At 40.0% G+C, this 22,922-nt stretch overlaps 1 protein-coding gene across 2 annotated transcripts in view; it reads left to right on the forward strand.

The window, feature by feature from the left end:
- Window positions 1-22,922, forward strand: part of CLIP2 (CAP-Gly domain containing linker protein 2) — a 208,411-nt gene that overhangs the window by 183,383 nt on the left and 2,106 nt on the right. For both annotated transcript variants that reach the window (XM_077482366.1, XM_077482367.1), the window contains 5 exons: window positions 7,206-7,289; window positions 8,157-8,313; window positions 10,751-10,910; window positions 17,360-17,545; window positions 21,525-21,587. In XM_077482366.1, coding sequence (XP_077338492.1) covers window positions 7,206-7,289; window positions 8,157-8,313; window positions 10,751-10,910; window positions 17,360-17,545; window positions 21,525-21,587 — 650 coding nt within the window. The remainder of the gene's footprint in view (window positions 1-7,205; window positions 7,290-8,156; window positions 8,314-10,750; window positions 10,911-17,359; window positions 17,546-21,524; window positions 21,588-22,922) is intronic.

The raw sequence follows: 22,922 nt of genomic DNA on the forward strand, positions 1-22,922 counted from the left end.
GATCACAACTCATACAAGTACAGTATTTTGGTATTCATATTCCTTTCATTTAGTCATCTTTCCATAATGTAGACATAAAAAGAAAGATTAATGTAAATCAAATCATTCAATAGATAATAATACGGTAAATAAATAATTTATAACCTAAAATGATGACCTGAAATAATCCTGATTTCTCTTGCTGAGTTCATTCATCATCCTTGCAGTGCAATGTGTCAGCAGCTGGAGATGCCTTAGGGGTAAAACATGGAGGTCAAGGTCACAGACTGAGAAAGTCTTATTTTCTCTGCCTTACATACACACCCAGAACATGTGTCACTTCTGTACTCTGGAAAGGTTCTTAACTCTTATGTAACATTGTGCATTTGAAAAGCTAGAATGGAAGTGGAAAATGAATCTAGACTAAGTATCCTGGATGAAATAATCCCTACACACCATAGTGAGATTAATTTGAGGACCATAATGTGTTATCCTTGTAAAGTCATCACTCCTAAGTGGGATGCACAATGCATCAGTTTACCACCTGGATCACTATGATTCATTTTGAGCTGCCCCTTTGTCAAATTACCTACCAAAGCAAGAAATACCTACCAAAGCAGGAAATGCTATCACAATATGTGTTGACCAGCATATCTGGCTACCATGGATTTTGTTTAGCATGTAACAAATAAACATAACAAACGTTTGACATATTAAATTCATTGCAATTTAATATGTAAGTGTGAGTATGTAAAGGTTAGAACGATCTAGCAAAATTATTTTCCCTATATTGAGAGCATTGAACAAAAAGAACAGCAAAACCACCAGCTATACTTTGACTAACATGAACTGGAAGGTTACAGCACCAAATAGATCTACACCTTAATATACATTTACATTAATATTTAGGGACCAGGTATTCCAACACACATATCAAAAAAATGGTTGACAAGATAATTTGGCCAGATTTAAAAAAACGTTATGGCACAACCTAGGTTATGTACCGTATGTTTTATCTATCAGCCTAAGCAGATTTTCAGATATGCTACTACATGGGTCTGCAGGAGAAACAATTTGGGCAGTATGGCCTTTTTATACTAAGTAAACAAAAGTGTTCCCATCATGATGGATTAGGTTTATCAGATTTTTCCCCAGGTATGTCATTAAAAAACAAACAAAACACTAGCTGAAAGACTCTAGTGTTGCCCGTAGTATTGTTCATATATTGTAGTGTCTTTTGTCAAAACTGCAAGAACAGGACCATATGACGTGAAGGAGTTTGAGTTACTATATAACACAGCAAGAAACCTGCCAGTTGGGAAGTGGGAACTCAAGTGGAATATTGAAGGCCCAGTAGGCCATATGGATCCATTTGAATTGAATTTCCTTCCAAATTCTCCAAACATAACTTGTCTTTGACAGTACCAGACTTGCTGTATACTGTCCTGAGCCTCCTCTGGTGTTTGTTGGGTCAATATGGCCCACTTAATAATATTATTTGTATAAGGGTCATGGTAAGTTGACTGTTCCTCTAAAGAGTGTGGTGTATGAAGGATGAAGATTTTTTTCTGAAACAGTGTAGAGAACTGTGTGTTTGGTGTAGTTCCTCTGGTCATGGTCTGGTCATGAGATATGAGCAAATGTAAAATTTGTTCATGTTGTAGATAGTGACCAAAGCAAAATGTGGTAGATCTGTTATAGTTGCTGTAATGGAAAATATGTGCTTTGTGGAGACAAGGTCCGGAAGCATCTGACTCATGGATGTGATGCCTTTGTCATGCCTTTTTCGATGATTTGGGAGTTTGTCACTTGGGGAAAAATCGGAGATAAAAGTCAAGGGAAAATTGTTCCCAAAATCTTCAGGAGTTTCCTTATCTATCTCAATGTAATTGTGTTTCTAAGAAGAAATAAGTTTTATAGAAAGAGGTTCCTTTCTTCATTTGCTATTTAGAACTCCAGACAGGGATCACGGAGAGTCAATATGCATCACAAATTGGTTGGTGTAGCATGAGGAGTTATTGAGCCAGTTTCCTATATATCTCAAAATACTTACCAGATTATGTATCATCACTGAGGTTGTAGTAAAATGATGTAATGCATGTCTGCTGTCATTAATTTATAGTCTAATTACTATAGCCCCATAAACTCTTTCTGGGCCCAACTCCAGTCTAAATAAAGCTTTTGATGGAATGGGGAATGGTTGGAGCTACTGTCAGCATTTTACTGCCATCTCTGCCTTTATAGGAAAGACTTGTTCTCATTTCCTGTCAGGACAAGAAGTGATGAGAAATCCCTCAATCTGGGAGCCCAGACAAAAACAGAAGCATGTTTTTATTAAAGTGAGGGAGAGTTATAACCTTTAACAATGTTTGTACTGCTCTCGATGCCTTTTTGTCTGTATGATGTCTGCATCCCCAAATTCTTGTATGGGTTTCAGAGGAACAGGAAGTGAGGGAGGATCTCCCGAGTGGAGGACACATATAGAAACAAAAGCCTGACAGAAATTTCAACCCTTTCCATATTCTTTTCAGTTCTGTCCACAGTGGTTCCTGGTCTCTCCTGTTTCTCTGGTAAACAGTCAGGATCACTTTACACAGGAGAGGTCTGTTCCCTCCATCTCGTGAAGCCAGAAGCGACAATGATTTCATCACTTCTGGTATCAGAGCTGTCACTCCTTGGCTGTTAGCAGGAAGGATGGAAGCAGCTAATCAAACATGCTTTGGTGGACAGAGGAGACAATGGGGGTCACAGTACCTGTCACCTGCCCAAAGTTTTTACATGTTAGCACTCGTGTCATAGGAAGAACGTTAAATAAAAAAAAACATTTTAAAAAGTGTAACAAATGCATATTATATTGTGTTTGTATGCCCTAAAATTCATTTTAATGTATTGTTTCCTGAAAATCTGTGTTTGATAGCCAGCTGTGCAAATATCATGTGACACAAAAATTGCAGCTGACACTATTTAATTCTACAGGACCTCTGCTTTCAGAAAATCCTAACACCCTAAATGTAGGTCACAAATGCAGTGTGTTTGCCTGCATTGGATCACATGCTACAGAAGTACTAATCGATCCAGTTGTAGTGCATTTTTAAAGTAGTGTATGCACTACTTTTGGTACGGTGCAGTTCGATATCAGCCAAATGAATTCAAATGAATGGGCTGAAAACACACTGCGCTGAAATCGCACATGAGTGCGAGCGAGCAGGTTACAGTGTCATTCCTGGTGTGAACTGGTTCTCACAGTAACACAGTGCAGAAAGACTCTACTTCATATCTAGGATTCTTAATCTGGAAATATCATATACAGCTTCAGGGAGAATTACACCATTGCTAACTTATTTTTGTGGACTGTTCTGATTTATAAGCCTTGTAAACTGAAATGGATATTTTAATTTAAATGCACACAGGAAATCAGGCATTCATCAGTTCATCAAGCCAGATCCCTCCCTTTAAATTTACTTCTTGTATACGAAGTAACTTGATTCTCAGCCACTATAGTGAAGGTCAGTAGCTCCTTCGTAATGGGCACAAAGTCAATATGCAATCCAAGACATCCCATGTGAGACGTACGCCAGCCATTGCTTACCCATTCTTGTCAGAGTACTCTGTACTTGACCTCTAAACTGTAACAAATTGTTCTTATATTCAGATTTTTGGATGCAGTTTTGTATTTTTCCTATTGAATATGAATGCACTGACTAGTGTAGTGTACTGTCTATAAGAAGTCACTAAAGCAGTGCAAATGCTATGTGCATAAATAGAACAACTCACAAGGGAATGATCTGTTTTTGCATGCAAATTTGACATAACTATTCCAAGTCCAGCTAAACTCCTGAAAGAGTTTTAGGGCTTCCCAATGCTATCTAAAACGAAAAAGAAACTTTTGGATATAGACATGTTAATCCTTCGCCACTGGTATAACATATATATGCGGTGTAGTAGTGTGCCTTCTTCCAAGCAGGGCCACTGATAAGCCAGTACAACTGGCCCTGTTGTAAAGGGCCTGACGTACTGAGCTCTGCATGGGGGGCCTGGGCAGCCTCACAGACAGTCAGTGCGGAATAAAAAAAAATATGGATTTTTAAATTACATCCCCGCTCAGCCGCTACCTCTAGCTTAGGGGGCTGTCTGTTTGCTATTTCCTGGGCCCCTCTCTGATAATCTGTGCTGGTCAGAGTGGAGGGACTTTTGTTTAATTTTTGACTGCATGCGCAGTGCATTCCACGTCCGTTATCCATGTTCTTGCAGCTGCCCATTTTCGTTCCCTGACAGAGTGATCTTCCTTCACTCATCTCCCCACTTGCTAGTTGGACTTGGACTGAGAAAGATAGAGAGAGTGAGAGGCTGTGAGGCAGGCTGTGGCAGGCAGCTGACAGCATCCAGGGGCAGGGGGGGAAATGGAATTCATTGTGGCTGCTGCAGCACAGGGGTGCCTGGGGGTGGGTGAAAGATATACTGCACTGTACATTGGTATGCCAAGACCATAATGTGATTTAACTTGACAGGTTCCACACAGGCCTCGCCATGGTCGACCAAAGAAGTTGAATGCACATGCTCAGCATCATATCCACAGGTTGTCTTTGGGAAATAGACGTATGAGTGCTGCCAGCATTGCTGCAGAGGTTGAAGGGGTGGGGGGTCAGCCTGTCCGTGCTCAGATCATACACCACACACTGCTTCAAATTGGTCTGCATGGCTGTCGCCCCAGATGGAAGCCTCTTCTAAAGATGATGCACAAGAAAGCCCACATACAGTTTTCTGAAGACAAGCAGACTAAGGACATGGATTACTGGAACCATGTTCCGTGGTCTGATGAGACCAAGATAAACTTATTTGGTTCAGATGGTGTCAAGCGTGTGGCAGCAACCGGGTGAAGAGTACAAAGCCAAGTGTATCTTGCCTACAGTCAAGCATGGTTGTGGGAGTGTTATGGTCTGGGGCTGCATGTGTGATGCCAACACTGGGGTGCTTCAGTTCATTGAGGGAACCATGAATGCCAACATGTACTGTGACATACTGAAGCAGAACATGATCCCCTCCCTCCGGAGACTGGGCCGCAGGGCAGTATTCCAACATAATGACCCCAAACACACCTCCAAGACAACCACTGCCTTGCTAAAGAAGCTGAGGGTAAAGGTGATGGACTAGCCAAGCATGTCTCCGGACCTAACCTTTATTGAGCGTCTGTGGGGCATCCTGAAACCAAAGGGGGAGGAGCACCAGCTCCGTGATGTCATCATGGAGGACTGGAAGAGGACTCCAGTGGCAACCTGTGAAGCTCTGGTAAACTCCATGCCCAAGAAGGTTAAAGCAGTGCTGGAAAATAATGGTGGCCACACAAAATATTGACACTTTGGGCCCAATTTGGACATTTTCACTTAAGGGTGTACTCACTTCTATAACAAAATATTTACAATATATTGACAGGTGTACTCACTTTTGTGAGATACTGAATGTGCATCTGCGTTTGTGCTGAAAGCACGCTCCATAATGTGCTCCCAGCACATTGCGTGAGCCGACATCTCTGCGTCTCATATTTATGAACAGGAGCCGGGAAGACCAGCTCCCAATGACATGATCACTGTGATAGCCTGTAATTGGTTGTCACAGTAATCATTTTGTGTAACCCACGCTAATACTTTCTTTCTCCTTCCAAATGGCAAAAAAAATACAGTAATACCTTGGATTGCGAGTAACGCGGTTAACGAGTGTTTCGCAATACGAGCTATTATTTAAAAAAAATCCTGACTCGGTTTGTGAGTGTTGTCTCGCAAAACGAGCAGGATTCAAGCCTCTGCAGTGTGCAGTACCACATTTGGCCAGAGGCCCGGGGGTCGCCAGTGACACTCTTTGCCGCTCAGATGTACTTGGAAACCCTCGGAAATACTTGGAAACAAGTGTTTCCAAAGGTTTCCAAGTGCATCCAAGTGGTCTCCGAGTATTTACAAGTCTCTCCGGTGCCCCCACCTCTGGCCACATGCGGTACTGCATACAATAGAAGTCAATATGGAAGGAATTATCTTTGTTTTCATTGACTTCTATGGTGAAACTCGCTTTGATGTGCGGGTGCTTTGGATTACAAGCATTCTCCTGGAACGGATTATGCTTGTAATCCAAGGTTCCACTGTACTTTATTTTTTTTTTCTCCTAGTTAAAGAAAAAAATGTAAAACAAAAAAATAAAAATCTGTATTCAATAAATAAATAAAAATGAACCATAATAAAGCTAATATAGCTAGACCAGAGCTCGATCTAAGTGTTTTGTTACCCCAGCGTTTCCTATTCCTAATATGTGTCTGCTGTACCATGTATTCTTTTTTCTTTGACTTGCTTCATTGTTGTGAAATCCCTGGTGCTCCTGCCAATCCCTTTGCTTTCCTAATACAAACTTACCACACAAAGCAGGAGAACACACTGTGATAAGTTCTCTAGCTGTGCTGGGAACTGAGTCTGCTGTCCTCCAGTGATCAGACTTCTTCTCCACACCTCCAGATCTTATGCAACTGAGAACAGAGGGAATGTAATCACTTATAAAAAAGAGGAAGCAAGGGTATTTATGTTTTCGTTTTTATAACTATACACAAGTGTTTTGCCTTTCATTTAAATTTTAAACTGAATGAGTTGCTTTACAAGGTGATCGTTTGCAATCACTTTAATGTCAGGGACAGGATCAACAGACAAGACCAGGGTCAAATGTCAAAGTCCAGGTCAAAGGTCAGTATATTTTAGGTAGGATAAAAATAACAAAAATCAAAATGTGCGTTATTGCTTTTTTACCCTACCATGGGCAAAAAAAACAAATAATGTACACATATATGGTAACGTCACATATGTCAGGAGTAGGAGAATGCATTTCATTGTTTATTTACTGGTGGGTCATGGTACTGACAAGACATATACAGCTAGGTTCTAAAAAAATATGATATTTTGGGCCAGTTTTCCTTTGATAATAAAAAGTTAGGAGATATCTATTAACATTTACCACCAAATGAAGTCAGATTTATCCTGAAAAAATAAATAAATATGAATTACCCTAATAAACTAAGTAAGTACAATGATATGTAAATTTTTACTAACATATGCTGAAGTTGCATTGTTGCGCAGTTGAAAACTGTCCATGTTTTACCTTTTGGCATTACAAGGTTAAAGGAGACTGAAACTGTTAATATTTCTTCAATTCTTCTTTCAAATTTCCTTATTTTCTCTCTCTTACTTTTTATATAGATTTACAGCTGAAACTTAACAAACGAGACAAAGAAGTATCCTCCATGTCTGCACATATCGAAACACTTAGGGCTCAAATTAATGGTATGTTTGGCTATTGATATTTTGTGGCACGGCAGAGAAAATTCTGCAGTAGAGCACTGTACAAACCTAAAAATGTAAAGATAAACTGCGGGATAAGTAAAAATGTTTAAATACAAGAGTTGTGTATTTTTACTTGCATCTGGGTGTGCTTTGTGCATTTCTTCCAGATCTGTGCAGTAATTCAGTGACTTTGCCTTTGTGCACTAAGTTCCTGTAATAAAGACCAGTCACTGTGGTTCCCTCTCCTTGTGACTGGTCTTGTCTTCATCCCCTCTTGTAGTTTTCTATAGCCTGAAATGGGTGGACTTGTTGGGTCCTTCCCACAGCACCAGCTTCTGTCATGGTCTAAAAGTCAGCCAGTTCCAGCTGAAATGGCCGATATTCGGACCATGTGTACCCAGCTTAACAGCTTCCACCAAAGAAGGTGGATCCTCTCTGCTGGGACATTGTATTATGACCACCAGCCACAGTCAGAATACACTGATCAGTAACTATAGCTAATTCTTGTTGGACAATTTTCTGATAAGTGCAGAGGGAGCCCACAGACTGGTCGAAAATTCATCCAGTCCCTGCTGGTATATGGAAGGTTTAACTTTCTTGCCTAGGAACAATGGTTATAGTACACCCATTTGCACAATAGACAGTAACATCACAAGTGTAATTCATTTATTAATTCCTTTGTACATGGTTACGTTTTTAAAGTGAAACATATGTTCACTTGAAAAACTTAACCGTGTATGTACAAAGGAATTAACAATGGAACATTCTTTACTATTTAGTAATTAAATAATTCAACTTGATGCCTTTAAGATAATATTGCAGAAATATTATTGTATTTATAATATCTGTAATTACTGTGGTCTACAGCACTTGAGAGTAAATGTAAATCAGGAGACAAGAAGGTGGATTCATTAGTGAAGGACAATAAGAAGCTAGAAGTGGAACTAGAAGCTTTTTCTAGGAAATCTCATGACGCATCAGGCCAGTTTGTCTTGATCAGCCAAGACTTGCTAAAAAAAGAAAGGTGAGTGACAATAAATGAATCAGCAGTTCATGAGATCCTAAAATGTATGCATACCTAAAACCTCTCTTTTCAGTTTTGGGTTAAGTGGGGAAGAGTTCTAACCAAGTTATTTAGCTGTGTCCCACTGGGCAGATTCACCCTCTATTTTTCCTGTTGGCTACAGTCACTAAAATAGAAAATGCCTTTTCTTTTTTCTTTTTTTTTATCTGGAAAAAGATCAACAAACCATAGAGGGAAAAAAAAAACATTCCAGAGATTCCATACATAAGGAAATGCAATGTCAAAGAATGGTCACATAACCTAATCCTGACATTGACATGTATAGCGGTAAAGTTTTCGCCTCACGTGAACTGTAACATTATGAACAGTAGCATCTTTATTTGTGCCCATAAGCTTAGCTGTAACCCAAAACAGCTAGTCAGTACTTTTTATAGCCTTGGACCTTATTTTAAATCAGTATTTCATATGTAAGTGTGGTGCTCATCTTATCAACTCACATATGCATCGTTGGTACAGTCTGGAATAGGATAAGCTTACAGCCTGGAACAGAGCCCTACCAGCTGTTTCTCGAAGAAATGCATCCTGCACTACATCCTTCAAGATGCCCAGGAGGCAAGGCTTAGGATCCGAAGAAATATCTATAGAAAAACCATGCCTGGTACTTTTTTCAGTGAATACCAGGTTTAGTCTGAATGGATGACGTGAAGAGGTAGGAGGGGTGACTCCACAATCTCCACCTCATCCGGTCACAGATTGCCTTTTATTAATTGAAAAAAAAAAATACAAGAAATTCTGTTATTGGTGATGGTGCCAAGTGAGTGACCCCTCCCTGTGGTTGCTATGCAGAGGGAAAGATGCTCAACACTGGAACCAAAAGATTAATAGTGTCACTGTACTAGCAGCAACTATTACAGTGATTTGCGATTTTTCACAGAGATCACTCAGGTATGAGATATGCATTCTTACATTGTAGCTATGCAATAAAATTCCTACCTAAACTTCATCTTTAAATTGCATGTTCCATTTTGAGCTATTTTCATATTGAGACAAGGTCTCAGTATGAAAAATGTAAGCATCTGGTGGGTGACTAAGGTAAACTAAATGGTATACAAACCATGACACGTGGAACATTTACCTAATTTTTTTCTTTTATTCCAGCACATTTCTACTTATTTTCTATAAAACCTGTCAGTGGACTGTGACTTAGCCCACGTACACACGGTCGGAGATTTTGCCAACCAAATCCGTCGGATTTTGCCCGTCGGATTTAGTCCGACGAATTGTGTCCGAAACTGTTGCATACACATGGTCTGGCCAAGTTGGCGAAAAATACGATCTTTCAGAACGTGATGACGTAATTTCGTTACGATGGGACTACATTCAGGCTAGTAGCCAATAGCTTTGATGTAGGAATTTGATCTGAGCATGCGTGGCACTTGGTCCGATGAAAATGCTCTACACATGATCGGATTAGGTCCGTCCGGCCCAGTTGGTCGGGAAATATTTCCAACAAGTTGGAAAATTGGGTCGGACGGAGATTCGGACGGAATCAGTCCGATGCATACCACACACAGTCGGATTATCTGACGACACAGTCCGATAAGACTCATTCCGACAGATTCTCAGACTGTGTGTACAAGGGCTTAGGAGTTTGCACAGGTTTAGCCTTATAATCTTATACTATGCTATACTATACTATACTATACTATACTATACTATACAGTAGTTGCACACTGTGGGGGACATTTATGAAAAATGTATTTTTGTTTGTAGTTGTTAATGTCACTTCTTTTATTTTTAATGCAGTTTAGGGACTATTTAGATATTTTGGAAACTTTTTCAACATGTCCCCAAATAATTTAAGAATAGTTGCCAATCTCTGATATCTCTGCACTACTACAGTAACAGGGTTAATATGCATTTCTAATTGTCTAAGACTTAAATAATCACTATAACTTTGGAGAAAACCAGTATCCAATCATAAGTTTTGCTTATTATTATGGCCATTTATATCATAAGAAGCAGATGCTTCCATTATTCTTAATAATGAAGCATACCCCAACTATATTCTGCCACTAACTTTTGCAAAAATAGTGGGCATACTATCTCATGGTGCAGTTTTGCTCATAAAACCCAAACATCTGTGAAAAAAACCCAGACATTTAGGACATTGTGTGCCAATTTTGTTAGATTATATAAAATTTGGGAAACGCTGGTTTCATTTTTAAAAAATATAGACATTTACAGTATTTAACAATGACAGATTTTGCAATATACTTTATATCATACTATTTCATACCTTGTCCTTTATATATATTACTACATTGGAAATGCATTTACACAATATTGTATATGCTTTATTAATTCCAGGTAAGACTAAAATAAGTAAATTGTTGCATTTTTTTTTCACTTTATCTTATTTCCTATCATACTGTAGGAGTCTAAATGAACTGAGAGCTTTATTACTTGAAGCCACTCGGCACTCACCAGGACCTGAGAAGGACTTAAGTCGGGAGGTCCATAAGGCAGATTGGAGATCAAAAGAGCAAAAATTAAAAGAAGAAATCAATGTACTTAGAGAAAAATTAACAGCTTTTGTGAGTATTAAAAACTTTCTAAAAGTTGCATCCACCCATTTTTGATTTATTTACATTAATCCACAATTTCTGATATGAGTGTTGTTGGGTCTGAGTATTTATTTATTTAATTTGCACATGTGTGCATTTCTGTTATCTTTTTTTTTTCTTTTCGCAGTTATGATTGCTTTACACTGAATTTTGATGAAATACATTTTTTGCATTCTACCATCTGTGTCTCTCGAAAATAATATAAAAAAAATTCCAGAGTGTTTAGTCATTTCCTTGTCAATTCAATAAAAAATTAGTTGAAAGCAGCTGAACAATGTCCACACAAATAAACATTTCATTGCTCTAACCTGAAAATCAAAATAAGGGCTTTGGTTCGGGTTGAAATGTGGACAACATAAAAATGGAAAATTATATCAATACTTACTGTAATTTTCCTTTCCTGGTGCCTATCCATGGTAGCATACTCCTGATAGAGCTTTGGATCTGATTCCTCCCTCAGGACCAGTGCATAGTATAAAAAAAAGACAAGCAGGCCCCAGCATTCTCATTGAATATCTAATACTGAGGGTAGGAGTGTATGTTGCTATGGATCAGCACCAGGAAAGAAAAATTAAGTATTGATACAATTTTCCATTTACCCTGGTGTCTTCACGGAAGCATACCTCTGATAAATAACTAGCTAAAACAGGTAGGATTATGCTGAACAAAACATTTAAATTAGACAACTTAATTGCAGAATGTACTGTCTTCCTTTAAAACTTTACAGTTGTTAAGGCACCTGGGTCTGCATGGTAGTACTTGAGGAAGATGTGTTCAGACGACCAAGTGGCTGCCCTGCATATAGCCTATATGGAAACGTTAACCCGCGCTGCCCAAGATGGTGCCACTGATCTTGTGGAGTGAGCCTTCACTACTGAAAAAGGATCCATTCCCTTCATATGTACATTTTTTGAATTGGCTTCACAATCAAAGATGTAAGAGTTCTAGATGAAGCTTCTTTTCCCTTATTTTTGCCCCAGGGAATAGCGCACAGTCTGTAAGATGATCTGAAAGATGCTGTGGCTTCTAGGTAGAATTAAAGCACTTTGGCAATGTCCACCTCTTGTACAGATTCTATGTGTTGATCAGTAAACATTAGTAAGGCCCAAGAATCGGAGAGTTGCCACAAAAATGCCATATTATCAACAATGCCCTCCACAGGGAGCAATTCAACTCTGTCTTGGAAAAAGGAAATAACTGCTTAATTCACACTTAAGGCCTGCAAATCCGAAGCCCTTCTGCCCAAAGTTCTAGCTATCAGGAGAGCTGTCTTGAGGACTAGGTTTCATAATGAAGATTGTGCAACAGGTGCAAAGAATGGCTCTGATAAAACTTGTTGAACTAACAAAGATCCCAATAGAGAAAAGGAGGGCAAAGCTTCATTACACCCCTGAGAAATTGTATCACATGGGGATCCTCTGCCTACTTAATGCTTGTTACTGATGAAATTGCAGCCACCTTTATAAGTTCACCTTTGGTAATATTTTAAATGTTACACCCGTATTTAGGGTGTAACATGTAACGTGTTATCAAAGAGCACCTGCCTACACCCCCTGATCCCCCCTCTCCCCACGCTCGTTGTCACAATGTAAAAAGAGCATAACTGTGCGGGGCTCTGCCTTCACGGCTGCGTCATTTATTTACAGTGCCTGTGAATGAATGAACTACAACTACTGACTGCAACCATGGCAAACAGCTTGTAGTTCTCAATAAACTGTGAGGGCCCATTGATCTTCCTGCTCTCCAGTAGGGATGAGCCGAACACCCCCCTGTTCCGTTCGCACCAGAACTTTCGAACGGACCCCAAATTCGTACGAACGTTAGAACCCCATTGAAGTCTATGGGACTCGAACGTTTGAAATTAAAAGTGCTAATTTTAACTGCTAATATGCAAGCTACTGTCCTAAAAAGGGTTTGGGACCTGGCTCCTGCCCCAGGGGACATGGGTCAATGCAAAAAAAAGTTTTAAAACGGCCGTTTTGGCGGGAGCACTGATTTTAATGACGATTAAAGTGAAAAAAAAAGTGAAATATTCCTTTAAATATCTATTTAAAATGAGCAAGATAGCTAGCTATATAGGTGTATACTGGGTTCAGAGCACGCAGACAGCACGCACAATCTCCTACAACTGACTGCAAGCTCTATTAAAAAAGAGAAATATAGCTAGCTATATAGGTGGATATAGCGGTGTATACTGCGGTCAGAGCACGCAGACAACAACCACTACAGAAGAGCAAGAACGAAAAATCGGCCGATAATGATATACTGTGCGGTGTATACTGTGTTGAAGGTACACAGAACACCCACTAACTCCTACAGATGCCAACACACTGCACAAGGCCGCCGCGCTGGCGGCCTTATATAGTGTGGGGCGTGTATTACACAGCCTGAGCTATGATTGGCCACAGGCATCCTGCCTGTGGCCAATCATGGCTCTCCTCGCTGCCGGCGCTGTGATTGGCCAAGCATGCGGGGTCATAGTGCATGCTTGGCCAATCATGAGCCAGCAATGCACTGCGATGGCGCAGTGCATTGTGGGCCTTGAGCGCCACACAAATTTGGAGCGAACGGCCCACAACATACGGAATTCGCCGAACGGTCGAACAGCCGATGTTCGAGTCGAGCGTATGTTCGACTCGAACACGAAGCTCATCCCTACTCTCCAGTAACTGTCTTCCCGTACAGGAGGTTTAGGCAGACAGCTATACTGAGATTCTGCAGGCTCCAGGAAACAAATAAATAAATGCACCTTTTTTTACCTGAAAAAATATGTGCATTTATTATATTTTATAAAAGGTGAACTTAGCCTTTAGGTTTGAGAGAATTCAAACTGAGGCCTAGGTCCAGCCCTGTTTGGAGGAACTCTAAAAGGTGGGAGATCGAAGAGGAGATAGGGTCAAACCCTTTCCCAGCAGCAAAAGCAACACATTTTCCCCATATTTTTGCATATGAGCTCTTTGTAACTTTCCTTGCTTTTAGGAGATTTGAGATGACTCTCATTGAGCAGTCTAAGCACTCAAATCTCCACCTTCCAAAAGTTAATAGATTTGTAAAGAGAAGAATCGGTATTGGCAAGCAGATGCTGAGCTCGATAGCCAGAGGAACCATGGTCTTCTTGGATAGTATGGCAGAACAGCTATGACTGTCTCTCTCGCAGGTTTTGTGAGGAATTTCAAGATAAGTGGCAAGGGTGGGAAGGCATAGGCCAAACTGCCATTCCAGGGGCATGGGAGAGCATCTGTTTCCCTCGCCGGGTGATGGGGAAAGCATGAGATAAAACTTGTTAGCTTCGTTTTGATTGCTGAAGCAAATAGACCTATCTGAGAAAGGCCCCAGGGATCCACAATCTGATTGGGGAAAATTCAATGTAGTCCAGAAAATCTGATGCAGGGATCATTCAAAATCCAATACAACCTGTCTGCTTCAATGTTCAGATGCCTCAGAAGATAAACTGTCTGCACATCCTTCAAATTTCTCTCTCCCCAGAGCATGATGGGCTCAACTTTCCTCAATATGGAGCTGCTGTGTATGCCTTCCTCTCCCTGAAGGAATACTGAGTAATTTTTGATATAAGGAGCCAACTGGGCCAGTGCTAAAGAAGCTGCATGATTTTCCAATACACTGGTTATGATTCTAACCTAAAATCCCATCTCCTTGAACTCTGGCTTCTAAGCAATGTGCTTCCCAGCCCTTCATGCTGGCACTGGACAGAAGTATGGTCCATGAGATAGGACCCTACAGGTGGGATCTTGAAAGTACTTGCTCCTTGGTCCACCAGAGGAAACGCCTGCGCATGATGGCTGAGATCTGTTGAGGCTAGAAAACCTGTCTGAAAATGTCTTAGGTACCAGTGAACATACTATAAAATAAAATACTCATAGTGCCAATGAGACTCAGACACTGAAAGGTTGACAGGTAAGCACACAACATCGCTCTGTGCATCTTTGTTATCTCTGCCACCCTCTGGAGTGTTAGGGACACTGCTCTTCTTGCTGTGTTGAACATCGCCCCCAGGTAGTCCTGGGATGAGTAGAGACAGTTGGCTCTTTGCATGGTTGATTAGCCACCCGAACTTTGTGTATTCATAAGAATGTCCCTGAGATTCTGGGCCTGAGAACATTCCAAGAGGAGAATATCTTTGAGGTAATGAAATACCCAGCGATCCCTCTACCACAGAGTAGCTATGATGGTTATGTTTACATCCTGATGAAGCCATGTGGGTAGTGGCATAATGCGTGGAGGCAGAGCCAGAGGATGTTTAGATTAGGACCAGTTTGCATGTCCTCGGATATCATCTCATGTGAGTGCCTGCAAAGGCAGTAATACATGTTTTTTTCATTTATTAAATATGAGTAGCTACTATGGCGATTGACTTAGTTATTTTATAAATAAAGGATCAAACTACACTAAATACGCCCATTTTTCTTTCCTATATATGGAGTTCTTGTTGGAGATGAGGTCATGCAAGGATGTTGTTTTCATGTAAAGAGTAGCCAAACTGCTGTTTTAAACCAGAGGATTATCACACCATTGATGTGGATCTTATAAGTCTAATTGGCCTGTACTTATTTATGGGCCCACTTACAAGGTCAGCGAGCACTCTAGCAGTTGGAGGACCACTTGTTTGGCAGTGGAGCACTTAATGTATGAGGATGAAGAGCCTTCAACACTTGCACTCATTTTTTTTTTTTTTTTTTTGGGCTTGGATTTGGAATTGCTGGTTTCAGTGGAGCACTTAATCTATGAGGGTGAAGAGCCTTCCTTTTATGCACAGTGTGCTCAGAATATTTCATAATCTCAAAAAAAATTTTTTTAAGATCTGCTTTGTCACGTGCACTGTATTGATTCACGTGGGATCATATTATCATATTATTTATATGGGCGTTACTTGATGCTGATATTTACATTTAAATGATTACACACCCCTTTTAGTTTATTATCAAGTCGCTTTAGCAGTGCAAGCACACTTATATTTTAAAGATGGTTAAGAGCACCTTCCTAAAGACCCTGGGGGCAGTGCACAGACCAAATGGAAGGCTCCGAAATGAAAGATGGATTTGCCCCACTGCAAACCTCAGATATTCCTGAAATGGGAATTGCGTAGATAGGCATCCCGGAGGTCTAATGACAACACCCGGTCTCCCGGGTGCACTGTCTGTATAATTGCTCCATCTTGAAGCCCTCTAGGTGAATGAAGTGGTTTAATCTCTTTAGATCTATAATGGGGTACTATTCTCCCATTTTTTTTTACACCAAAAATAGGGTGTAGTAAAATCCTGATAATTCTCCTGAGGATGGTACCGAGATAAAGGCAGCTGGTTCCTAAAGTGAGACTATGGATTAAAATCAGGGCCTTTGCCTTGAGGGGAGATCTTGGGATGTTTGTGGGAGTGAAGCAATTTTGGGGGGACCGGACACGTTAAGGTCCAAAAGTGACTGAATCTGGCTTCTGACTGAAAGTGTCTGGGTGAGCAAATTGTTGAAAAGATTTTCTGAATCTTGGGGAGCAGAAAGGGCATTTTGCATATTTGTCTTCAAAAATGTCACCTGAGTGCTTCAAGTGCTTCATGTTCTCAAGGAATCCTTTGTTTGACTGGTCTGAAATCTCTGGCCCTGGATTGCTGGAACCAACTAGAAAATGGTTTGGCATGCCTCAGTCTCCAATCCCCCCCCCCTTTTTCCCTTTATTTTCACTTGTGTTCCTGCCAGTAAAACTTCAAGTTATTGGGAGGACAATGCTTGCTGACTGCACTGTATCTATGGAGGAGTAGCAGTGTCTCCCTAGCAAATGACTACAGTACACCCCCTATTCTCTTCTCTATAATATAGGGAAGAGGTGTTTTGTAGTTGACAGAGAGAGCTGGGAACAATGTTAAATGCTATAGCGCTGCACAAACTTTTGGCACTATATACAATAAGTCCTATATAATAATAATAATAATAATAAATACTTAGCACAGCATAGGCAGAGAGCACAGATAATCTCCAAAGATTTCTGGAGAGATCAACAAGTACAGTATCTCCTTGCACCTATTGCACAGTTATAACAGATATGCAACACCCCTGTTTTTCTTTTATACCATTTTTTATTAATTATCCCCTTCATTTTTACATTTGTCAGTGATGTATTTAGAACACACATCCTAATATTTATTTTATTTGTTTTCTGTTTCGTTCATCTGATAATTATTTTTAGTGTTAATCCATAGGATTTATAGAAAAATAATGAAAACGCTTCTGGAATATCCAAATACTTGTTTATTGTGCATTTGATCACAGTACATTGGGCAGCATCAACTAAAAATACCAGTACAATTCTAGCTGTAGAATACACGACTTATTTGATGTTTCAATGCCTGTACATCACATGTGCATTTATGATCAATTTCTATATGGAAACTTTTTTTTCTGTTTATTAGGAGAAAGAGAAATCAGGAACGGATCAGAGGAGATACTCATTAATAGACCCATCAACAGAGTCAGAAGTTCTGAGGTTGCAACACCGTTTGGTTAGCACAGAAGATGCACTTCGAATAGCTCTAGACCAGGGTCATCAAGTGGAGAAACTAATGGAGGCCATGAGAAGCAGCGCTGAAAAGTCTCAGGTATAGTTTCTAACTAACTGTGCTCTTATGTCACCACCAGCACTGTGACTGGAGGGCGGGGGGGGGGGGGGTGCGATAGGTAGGGCAGCTGCCCTGGGCAGAGTGTCTCTGTATGTAGAGGGTGGGGGGAGGCAGCATCCAATCGAGTACATTTAACCATGCTGAGAAATGGCCTTGCCCCTTCCATCCTTTACTAACCTGCCCTGCTGCCTGGAGGTTGCCCTACCTAACAGGAAATTCCCAAGCAGAGGGGCAGTGATTTCGCAAGTGGTGAGATCCATTGTCTGCATTTAACTTTTTTCACCTTTCAACTGTCAGACAGACAGAATCGGCACTATAGTGCTAATATCATAAATCCTAATGCAGAAGATGTTCAGGGGCACCCACATCAAGGGAGGGGGAGCACAATTTGTCATCTTCACCCTGGGCACTAGATGGCCTTGTCCTGGCACATTCATCTTCTTGTCTCAGCATAGTAGCACAAGCTCTGCTTAACAGGCTATCCTATAATCCTGTAAATATCTGAAAACAGAAGTTAGTTATTACAATGACATAAAAATATATGATTCCCTTTAGAATGCCAAAAGGGAGAACTTTGCATCTCTTTTTCTAAAACAAATATCACCTTTAAAGCAAATCAACCTTGATCTGCACAATGTTATATCTAGAGATAAATATGGTCTTTGTGGGAGTAAGAGATCGCTCCCTTACCTGTATACCGAACCCTTTTTTCCAGCAGTGTAGGCACTGTTATCTTTTTACCCAATGGGAAGATGGTGGGTTAAGACTATCAGTTTATTTTGCATAATCAAAAATCTCACACATGCACAAAGAGAAATTCCCTTCACAGTAGTCACATGTTTACTGTTTATAAACGTGTGTGGCCTGTTCATAGTGTTTTTTGAGTACTGGCAAGGAAAGAGAAGGAGAAATTTTGCTTTCAATCATCCTTACATATTATTTTGGGTCAATTTACTAAAGGAGTAAAGTATATTTAATTTGCAAGGTGAATTTTCATTTAGTTTAATACATAAAGTGAAGTTGAGCTGACTTAAGTCATCCAATCGCGTGTTAGCAAAAATGGGTATTCTTTGCAAAGGTAATTTTCACATCCCTTCATTCACTAAGTGAAAATGTCATTTGCAAAGTGAACATGCTCTGCCCTTTTATGAAATCAATTGCATTGTTAGTGAAATTTCGAGTCCAAGCACAGGACAGAAAGAGGCCTAGACGGGATAGACAACTGCATCAGCAGAACGGATGGAATGGCCAGGGCAAAACAAAAGTAAACGGCTTAAACGCTCTGCAAAAAGTCAATGTAACATCAACAATGCTAAAGAGAAATTCAAAAAAAAATGATAAATAATATTCTTTATTAAAATATTCTTTATGCATAGGCGTGCGCAGAGGGTGTGCACACCCTAAGGCCTCATGTACACTGCTGCTGCTAAAACTTGTCCAAAGTTTTTATTAATTGTATGTTCAATGACAAGAATAATAACAATATATAGTAGAGAATATTAACAACATAAGAAAGCTGATTAATATATAAACTGTGGATATAAATATATGTATGTAATAATTATACAAACATTTGTTTTTTCGAATAAGTCTGTGGGTTTAGTGTGGATTTAAATGCCCAAAAAAAATGCATACTGTAATATTGAGTAAAACCCTTTATATATATATATATATATATATATATATATATATATATATATATATATATATATATATATATATATATATATATATTATAGTTTAATGGGAAATAATATTTATATTGATAGAATAATGAGTTTTAAAATAAAGGTAAAGTATTAAAAAAGAGGAGAAAAAAAATGTGAAGAAGTCCACAGGGTCAACCCAAAAACCAGCTCATGTTACATTCTAGCTGTATGGATATTCAAGTATCCATGAATTCAAATATATTGGGGGTTATTTACTAAAGGAAAATCCTCTTTGCACTGCAAGTGCACTTGGAACTGCAGTCGCAATAGATCCGATGGGGACATGCAAGGAAAATAAAAAACAGCATTTTAGCTTGCACATGATTGGATGATAAAATCAGCAGAGCTTCCACTCATTTCAGATCTACCCCTTAGGCCGCGTACACACGGGCGGACTGTTCGCCCAACTTTGTCCGCTGAACAGTGTTTGGGCGGACAGTCCGCTCGTGTGTGGGCTTTCAGCGGACAGTTTCAGCGGACAGTTGGACGGACAAGGTTTTTCGGAATTTCCGAAAAACTGTCCGCTGAAACCTTGTTTCAGCGAACAGCCCGCTCGTGTGTAGGCTTGTTCATCAAACAAAGTTGCGCGCATGCTCAGAAAGGATTTTCACGCCGAAAGCTATAATGCAGTGTATAGGACGTCGTATTTTTCGTCCCGTCGTATGTGCTGTTCACGTCATCGCGCACGGTTTCAGCAAACTGTTCGTTCGTCGTGTGTGGGCATGTCCGTCCATGCTAATTTTGAGCGGACTGTTTGCTGAAACTGTTGGACGGACAAAGTTGGGCGAACAGTCCGCGCGTGTGTACGCGGCCTTAGATTAAGAGCGACTGCACTTTCAAGTGCATTTGCAGTGCAAAGTGGATTTGCCTTTCGTAAATAACCCCCATTGTCTTCTAAGCAATTAGATACTCAAATAACTAAGTATACAAGTATCTGATACATCAGCTACCATGGCAGAAGAGCGGATTCATTAAATGTTGGTGGGGAGTGATATTTTATCCAGGGGTACCATATTTTTTCAAATATGGAGAGTTGGTCTCTTTCAATTGCTATCATTTTAACGTGAGACATGGAAGTGTTCAATCTGTATTTTGAATTATTTTGAGGGGACAGCAAATTTACACTGTTATACAAGCTGTACACTCACTAATTTAAATTGTAGCAAAGTGTCATTTCTTCAGTGTTGTCACATGAAAAGATATAATAAAATATTTACAAAAATGTGAGGTGTGTACTCACTTTTGTGAGATACTATATATATATATATATATATATATATATATATATACTGTTCACGCTTAAAATGAATACAGTATGTATTCAAACTGCTCAACTCCAACATAAACCCTAAAACAGGCATTATAGCAACCTCCAAAAAGGTACTGATTAGGACAGAGTCTAAGTTCACATCTATGCAGGCTGCACTTGATGCATTTTTCCGGCTCATTTTGGGTTGCGTTTTTAAACCCTCGTTTTTGATGCGTTTTTGCATGCAGTTTTCATGCATTTTGCATTTGTTTTTCCCCTTTATAAACACTGTATATAGCTGGTAGCTAAGTAGCAGGCTGCTCACAGCTGAATTACAAAAAAAGAATTGCAGTAAAAAAAGAAAAAATTGGGGGAAAAAACAGCGTGGGGTCCCTAGATCCCGCATTTCTGGTGCGATTCCATTGAAGTCTATTGCATGCAACACGCAATCTGCTGTGGAAACGAAAGTCCCCAACCCTTTCCAAAAATGGACCGGCTGAAAAACACATAGCTGTGAACATGTACCATAGGACAGTGTTTCTCATTTCCAGTCCTCAAGGCGCACCAACAGGTCATGTTTTCAGGCTTTCCATTATTTTGCACAGGTGATTTGATCAGTTTCAGTGCCTTAGTAATTACCACAGCCGTTTCATATAAAGGAAATCCTGAAAACATGACCTCTTGGTTCGCCTTGAGGACTGGAATTGAGAAACACTGCCATAGGAAACCATGTTAAACAGACTGTAGTGCGTTTTTAGAAAAATGGAAAACATACAAAGCGAATAGGTGGGAACGTAGGATTTAAGGTAAAGGGGCACTTCCCAACTGACCTTGGGTCTTAAACATTTTAGTACACAGCATATAAAAGGGAGTGCCCACCAGATGGACCTTCTGTCAAGGCTGCTAGATCGTAATGCCAAACCCTCACAGGGTGTCCAGGTGTAAAATATTGATAACTACCTGAATTATATCTGATTTTATGCATACTTTTTTCCCACAGATGACTGGAAACTCAGGGTCTGCCAATGGTATCCATCAGCAGGATAAAGCACATAAACAGGAGGTATGTTGTACTGGAATGTAAGGGACTTTCAGATTCACATTTGAGGAAGATATGATGCTCACTTCACCCCAGCGATATAATGCTACAGGATAATGAGTCTACAGTGCAATTATGTTGTATATTTGTTATGTCCTAATAATACTACATAGGTAGTGGTTTAGGCTGTGGACACAGAATAGTGACCTCACAGTTATGCCACGTACACATGATTGGAATTTCGGCCAGCAAAAGATTGAGAGCATGTTCTCAATTTTGCGGTCAGAAAAAGTCCCTATCCGAAAATGCGTTCGTGTGTATGCAATTCCAATGCGCAAAAACTCATGCATGCTCAGATTCAACTACGAGACGGAAGCTATTGGCTACTGGCTATTGAACTTCCTTTTTCTAGTCCCGTCATACGTGTTGTACGTCACCGTGTTCTTGATGGTCAGAATTTGGTGTGACCGTGTGTATGCAAGACAACTTGAGCGAAATCCCGTCGGAATTCTGTCGGGAAAACCATCAGAGCTTTTTCTGACCAAAATTCCAATTGTGTGTACGCGGCATTAGAGTACTTTCACATTGGGGCATTGGGGACGTCGGCGGTAAAAATAGCGGCGCTTAACTGTCGTTTTAGCTGTACTTTTTGGCCGCTAGCAGGGTGCTTTTAACTCCCTCTACCGGTTGAAAAAGGATTAAAAGTGCCTTCAAAGCTTTGTACACTGTGCAGAGGATTCAATTTTTCATGCCGGCGATCGCCAGCACGGGGATTTGGGTGTGTAAAACACACAAATCCCTGTGCTGTCAGAGGAGAAGAGACATGTCGTTTTTTTTCTCTAGTAAGTAGGAACAGCGAAATGTCTCCTCTCCTACAAAGTCCTATCCCCATACAGTTAGAACACAGTGAGGGAACACACAGTTAACCCCTTAATCTCCCCCTAGTGGTAACCCATTCCCTGCCAGTGACATTTACATAGTAATCAGTGCATATTTATAACACTGATTGCTGTATAAATGTCAGTGGTCCCAAAAATGTGTCAAAAGTGTCCAATCTGTCCATTGCAATGGTGCAGTACTGCTAAAAATCGCAGATCGCCACCATTACTAGTAAAAAAAATTATAAATCTTTTTATATTGGCCTAAACTGATGAAGAAATTCGTTTTTTAAAAACATTTTGGGGCTATTTATTATAGCAAAAAGTAAAAAATATATATTTTTTTTTAAATTGTCACTTTTTTGTTTATAGCACAAACTACAAAAACCACAGAGGTGATCAAATTCCACCAAAAGAAAGCTATGTTTGTGGGGGAAAAAGGACACAAATTTAGTTTGGGTACAGCGGGTAAAATCTTCCA

The sequence above is a fragment of the Lithobates pipiens genome, unplaced genomic scaffold, assembly GCF_037356315.1.
Source record: "Lithobates pipiens isolate NorthernLeopardFrog02 unplaced genomic scaffold, aLitPip1_a1.2 Scaffold_16, whole genome shotgun sequence".
Lineage (NCBI taxonomy): Eukaryota > Metazoa > Chordata > Amphibia > Anura > Ranidae > Lithobates > Lithobates pipiens.